Source organism: Echinops telfairi, unplaced genomic scaffold, assembly GCF_000313985.2.
Source record: "Echinops telfairi isolate 266 unplaced genomic scaffold, ASM31398v2 ScPeMD7_7469;HRSCAF=8507_1, whole genome shotgun sequence".
Classification (NCBI taxonomy): domain Eukaryota; kingdom Metazoa; phylum Chordata; class Mammalia; order Afrosoricida; family Tenrecidae; genus Echinops; species Echinops telfairi.
The window spans coordinates 148572291-148578692 of record NW_022111373.1 but is presented as its reverse complement, the minus strand read 5'-3'; the positions used below and the strand labels follow the sequence as shown (position 1 = coordinate 148578692).

The 6402-nt window shown below is 57.3% G+C and overlaps 1 protein-coding gene across 1 annotated transcript in view; it reads left to right on the top strand.

Annotated features, from left to right (window-relative positions):
• The first annotated feature begins 292 nt into the window (after positions 1 to 292).
• The window catches only part of NSUN2 (NOP2/Sun RNA methyltransferase 2), a 17384-nt gene continuing 11274 nt past the window's right edge, over positions 293 to 6402 (top strand). Inside the window, exons 1-7 of the mRNA XM_045285287.1 lie at positions 293 to 391; positions 482 to 639; positions 2081 to 2185; positions 3913 to 4018; positions 5067 to 5138; positions 5494 to 5578; positions 5731 to 5923. Of these exons, the coding sequence (XP_045141222.1) occupies positions 293 to 391; positions 482 to 639; positions 2081 to 2185; positions 3913 to 4018; positions 5067 to 5138; positions 5494 to 5578; positions 5731 to 5923 (818 nt within the window). The remainder of the gene's footprint in view (positions 392 to 481; positions 640 to 2080; positions 2186 to 3912; positions 4019 to 5066; positions 5139 to 5493; positions 5579 to 5730; positions 5924 to 6402) is intronic.

Here is a 6402-nt window from a genome sequence, read left to right as displayed (position 1 = left end):
GCCGGGCTGTCCGCCGCGCTGCCTGAGCCCCTGCGGGAAGCCCGGGCGCTCCACGAGAAGTCAGCTCTCGGGGCCGGGCGTAGGGCCGCTCTCCTCCGCCGGGCCGTCAGCGCTGCTCCGGGAGGACGGGGCCGAGGCGCCTTTGCCGGGCTTCTGCGAGCCCGGCAGCCCGTGGACGCCCCCGGCACTGGCATTGGGGACCCCGTCCTTCCCGGAAGTCGGGCCTTGAGCACGGCGGGCGGCGCTTCGCGGACTCAGCGTGGCGCGGGCGCTGCGGGCGGCGTGGACAGCCATGGGGCGGCGGGCGCGCGTCCGGCGGCTCCAGCAGCAGCAGCAGCGGTCTGAGGGAGGCGAGGACGCCGCTGAGCGCGGCCGGAAGCGCAGCACCGCGGTAGGGCCGGGCGGCGGGGGAAGGTGGCGTCCCAGGCCAGCGTGGGTCCCCCGGCTGGCTTCTAGGGGTGACGCTCCCCTCGTTTCCCAGGGCTGGGAAGGCGGCTACCCCGAGATCGTCAAGGAGAACAAGTTGTTCGAGCACTACTACCAGGAGCTCAAGATCGTGCCCGAGGGCGAGTGGGAGCAGTTCATGGGCGCGCTCCGGGAGCCGCTCCCGGCCACGCTGCGCATCACCGGCTACAAGAGGTGCGCCCTGCCTCCCGGTCACCTGGGCAGCGCTCTCGCGTGACCTGGAGTCCAAGTCACTCTGCCCGTGGCGACTCCACGCACCGCCTGGAGGTTTCAGTGCCGGTCTCTTCCCAAGTAGATCTCCAATCTACCAGCTCCTGGCCAGCACAGGCTTCCCGAGGATTAACAGGTGGCTGGTGGGCACGTGCGGTGCAAGGCCTAGGAATATGCGGCGTAATGGTTACGAGTTGCGCTGTTGCGGTCACTCGTTCGAAACGACCAGCCGCTCACTCCGGAAAAAGATGAGGCTTTCTACTCCCATAAAGAGTTAACAGCCTGGAAACCCTCAGGGGCAGTTCTTCCCTGCCCTATAAGGTCGCTATGAGTCAGAAGACTGTCGATGGCAGTGGATTTCAATTTGATAAGATAGAAGACTGGTGGTCTTGTGTTGGGCATGTGGCAAGAAGACTAGGATAATAACCATGGGTGACTATGAAGGGAATGGAACCCCTTCTGCTAACCACAAGGTTGGGGGTTCAAACCCACCAGCCTCAGAGGGAAGAAGACGAGGCAGTCTGATCCAAGATTTGGTCTGGGAAACCCTGGAGAGGGTCTCCGTGCGTCAGACTCGATTTGGTGGCAGGGATTTTTTGACCCCTGCACTGTGGAAGTGAGAATTCTTCCACTGAACCGGGTGCATGGCTAGTGGCCCCCAGAGGAAGAGATGAAATGCAGGCAGGGGCCGTTGTCTGTTTGGGCTGCCTGGCCCTCGGGACCAACCACATGGGTGGGGATTTGCAGCAGGACTTTCTCAGCTGATAACTGCTGCTGCTCTGTGGCAGAAGGATCTGGTGGTAATCTTTCTGGAAAGATTGCAGCCAGGAAAACCCCACAGAGCAGTTCTCATCACGTGGGGTTGCTGTGGTTCAGAATCAACTCTTGGACAACTCACAATAGCAATTAGCAGAGAACTTCTGTAGACAAGCCCTTTGTTAACCGTCTTTCTGAGGCGAGTTGCAGGTCAAGTGGAGCAGTCGGTCCATTGTAGGTGGCTGAGAAGGCCTGAACTGTGGGCAGTCCCCCTCTTTGCCAACTACACTTGCCTTCCTGGAGAATACCAGCAAGCGTTTCCCTTCCCTGGCCTGTTTCCTTCCGTCTTCTGCAGGTCCGATGTGTTGAGGCAGGAAGGAAGTCTTGGGTTTAACCATCGCTTCCTACAATGAGGGGGTGAAATGGTTTCTGGGAAAATGCCCTTGCTTGCCGATTGCATCTTTCTGAAGTCCCATCGTGTGGCTGTTTTGAAGGAAAGCAGTAGAAAGGCAGAGAAAAGAAAGCCTCCCCACCGTGCTAAGTTGGTTTCGTTTCGAAGCACTGGAAACATGTGAAAAAGAGAAAAGGGTGAATAAACTTTTACATTCACTTCTCAGAAGGGTTTGAGATTTACTTGTTCTTTCCGTAGCCACGCGAAAGAGATTCTCCACTGCTTGAAGAACAAGTACTTCAAGGAGCTGGAGGACCTGGAGGTGGACGGTCAGAAGGTTGAGGTTCCGCAGCCACTGAGCTGGTAGGTACAGGGGTGCCCACTTGTCACTTGGGGGGCAAAGAACGGGGCCCTCCACTGGGAATATTTGCTCAGTGTACAGAGTGAATGAGCATGGTGAAAGGGTATAACCCTGACCCACGCCTTTCCTGATTTTAAATCATGTAGCATCCCTGCTGTCTGTGAAGGAATGTTTCTTTGTGCACTACGGGCGGGTGCCACGGGAGCTGAATGAGATGCGCTCCTCACTGTGTTGTGACCCACACGTCACATGCCTCTGCTGTTAGCTGCCATGGAGCCTGTAACGACCCGTAGCGACCTTGTGCACCGCAGAGCACGGTGCTGCCGGGTCCTGCTCCCTTCTCACAGTGGTTCCCATGCTGCCGGGTCCTGCTCCGTTCTCACGGTGGTTCCCATGCCGGAGGGGCCCATGGTTGCAGCCACTGTGCGCATCTGTCTCATGGCGGGCCTGCCTCTTCCACTGCCCGTCCACTTTACCAAGCATGGGTCCTCCTCCAGGGACTGGTCTCTCCTGACAACATGTCGAAATATGTAAGATGAAATCTTGCCGTCCTTGCTTTTAAGGAGCACTCTGGCTGTAATTCTCCCACGAGGGGTTTGTTTGTCCTTGTAGCAGTCCATGGTGCTGTCTGTAATTCTCCAGCACCACGAGTCAAACGCGTCGATCCTTCTTCAGTCTTCCTGATTCATGTCCAACTTTCACGTGCGTGGGAGACAGTGGCCGGTAGATAGTCAATAAAACACAAGTAAACGTCTTTCCGGTGTTCTCTGCTTTCAGTCAAGATCCATCCGATGTCAGAAATGATCGCTTTCCTTGCATGCCCTTTCTGAATGTGGCTTGAATTTCTGACTTTCTGTAATGATTGGGTCTGGGTGGGTGTGTTCTCTTTTGGTGTCTACACTGAAGGGGCTTTCTCGTAGACTGTATGTTTCTGAGGTTTTAAAAAGTTTTTTCAGACCTTTTGACATGCGCAGGCAAGCTGCTGGTGGTTTTAATTTTTCCTCGAAAGGCATGGCAGATTTCCAAATAGTTCTTTTTCCTGAAAGACTAGGCTCTCCGGAGAGTATGACTCATGGAAACAGCTGCATTGATGCAAAATCTGTCCTTGCACCAATGGTGCAGGTGTCAAGTTGTGACAGTCATGTGCTTCCTATGGCTGCACCCTCCGTCTTTGTGTACTTCAAGGTTCCTACGTACTGTTGTTGAGAACGCACATCTGAATTTGAAGTTGGCCGTCTGGGTGGCATGTGCAGGTGGTGTGACGGGGAAGGCGTGTATTGATGGCGTGTGTGGAGGCAAGCTCAGGACACTCACCGGCTGGCTGTCGGTACCTGCATGCCCCTGCTCTCCCTGAGAATCCTGCCCTGCAAGGGGACAATCGAGTGACCTGCCAAAGCCAGGGCTTTCCTGTCCGGAGCTTTGGTCAACAAAGATGTCATCCTTCCCGGCAGTCCCTGCTTGGTGCTGTGTGCCAGGAGCTGCCCACCCTGTGCCGGTGCTGAGGGCCTTGGGCGCCCCTCCTCCTCCAGTGTCCATTTGTCAGGCCGTGCTGTGTGTTTACCCTGTGCACCTCGAGCTCGGACCGACTCCCGTATTCCCCGTGGCCTGAGCTCCCCAAGACAGCGGTAGCCGGGGCCCCCAGGGCCGTGTTTGCGGCAGCAGGGTCGGGCGCAGGTGGCCTCTGCCCTGTGCACACATGGTATGTGAGCCTCCTGCCCTTCTTGGCTAGGTACCCCGACGAGCTGGCCTGGCACACTAACCTGAGTCGGAAGGTCCTGCGCAGGTCTCCGCAGTTGGAGAAGTTCCACCAGTTTCTGGTCAGCGAGACGGAGTCTGTGAGTGACAGCTCTCAATGTGTGTGTCCCCGGGTCTGTCGGTGCACGGGGTGGTGTGTGTGTGAGCACTCCATTGGCAGGTGAGGCACTCTTGGAAGTTCATACCCTTGGTGTGTGTGATAACAGGTCCTAACTAGGTGTGTGTTGTGCGCATTGTCATGACACATGACATGTGAGGATGTCATGTAGTCAATTTGACCTTTTTTTATTCCTAGCAATTTAAGAAAGGGATCTGTTTGATCATCACCCCATATGTGGGAATTTTAATTTCAGGAAGTCAAGAAAAGCAGGGCATACGTGTATTTGGTGTCCTGTTTGTTAAAACTAGAATCTCAGTGCGTGGGGTGGTGGCTGGTCCTTGGGAGTGGTAGAACAGGGCACCCCGCTGCCACACACCACTGCCCAGACCCGACCCCCCAGGATTTGGTGCCCTGGGTCCTCGGTGGGGCAGTGGCCCGGCCAATGCTGGCGCTGGCTCTGTGTCTGTGAGCCCCAGGTTCCTTTCCTGACAAAGTGGCTGACCTGCAACTGTGGCGCAGGGCTGTGAGTCAGTGCAGCCGTCAGAGCAGTCAGACAGGGGTTTTCAACTAGGACCTCACCCCTCAAAGCTAGGCGCCTGACGGCCCGACCGTGGAATGTGGATCGCCAGGCCTTTCTCCTGGGTCCACTGAGCCCGGGAGCCCCATGGCAACTGCAGCCTGGAGACACAGTCCCCACTCCCTGCTGACAGACAGGTGGGGGCCTGAAGGGCCTTGGCCGGGAGTCACCCCAGGTCCCTGACCTGGAAGGCCAGGGGTCCACCACCAAGCCCCTCAGGCTCCAGATGGTGCCCAGTCTGCCCATGCATCCAAGAGGCTCGCAGACAGTGGGAGGGGGAGACTGGACCTTTCTCACTAGTTTCTGGGAGTTCCCGCTGTCTGTCATTGACACAGTGTTCTGTAACAGCAGGCTTGCGTGTCCCGCCGTTTGTGGTCCCCGTCCCCTTGCGCCCAAGCCTGGTGCTGCCCCTGCAGCAGCTCCATGGGCTGCGGGCTCTGCTCTCTCTCAGGGAAACATCAGTCGCCAGGAAGCTGTGAGCATGATCCCCCCACTGCTGCTGAGCGTCCAGCCCCATCACAAGGTATCCGGGGCAGGGCCATGCCACTGTTGGGGGTGGGGCCTGGGGAGGGTGCAGTGTTGGATAGAGGCGGGGAGAGGCTGCTGTCCATGTTGTGGCTATTTATTTCATTTTATTGAAACCTTTTTTCTTAATAGCGTTCATGCCTCCACCCCCCAGGCATGAAAATGTACCCAGCCCCTTGCTGGCATGTCAGCTCAGACTCAGCGGCCCGTGTGGGCTTTCCTGAGGCTGTGAGTTTTTGCCTCAGCAGATTGCCACAACTTTCTCCCAAGGGGGCTACTGGGGAAGTGGGCAGTCATGGACCCTCTCTGTGAGAAGAGCCCGCTCACGTGCTGTGGTTCTCTCCTGCTCACAGATCCTGGACATGTGTGCAGCCCCTGGCTCCAAGACCACCCAGCTCATCGAGATGCTGCATGCGGACTTGAACACCCCCTTCCCAGGTGGGCCCCAGAGGCGGGGGTGCTGGGGGCCTTGGTTCCCCTAGGTTCGAGCGGCCCCTTCTGGTCTCTTGGCGTGTTCCCGAATACTCCCTGCCATCGCCTGGATTCTGACCTCGCGTCCTCCCTGCTGCTGTCCCCATCTCCCTCCACAGAGGGCTTTGTCATCGCCAATGATGTGGACAACAAGCGCTGCTACCTGCTCGTCCACCAGGCCAAGAGACTGGGCAGCCCCTGCATCATGGTGGTCAACCACGACGCGGCCAGCATCCCCCGGCTGCAGATGGACATGGATGGCCGTAAGGAGATGCTCTTCTATGACCGCATCCTGTGTGACGTCCCCTGCAGGTGTGTGTGTGTGTGTGTGTATACACAAGACCACGTAGGTGCACATCCTTTGTGTGTGTACAAGACCAAGTAGGTGTACATCCTGTGCTATGTCCTGCCAGACCCAGGTCCGCTGGCAGGTGGCCTGTGTGTAACAGTGGGGCTGGGGAAGCGGCACAGTCTGCCAGGCACACCGACGCAGGAATAGATGTCGAGACAGAGGGCTTAGTGAGTGTGTGCTGAGCGGGGCAAGAGAGTAGTGTGACCCTCCCTAGTGAACTGTCTGGGTGGCCCTGCCCAAGGTGGCTCTTGTCCTCGCTGTACCACTGGGCTTTGGAATGCTTGAGGGAAGTGGACGCCCTTCCTTGAGAGCGCTGTGTGCACAGCCTGCTCTAGAACAGGGGTTGGCAAACTCTTGAGACAGAAAAGCCAATCCTACCCTCACAGTTATTTAAAGAGCACTCGAGAGCCATCAATTCGTGTTCATGAACTAATGACGT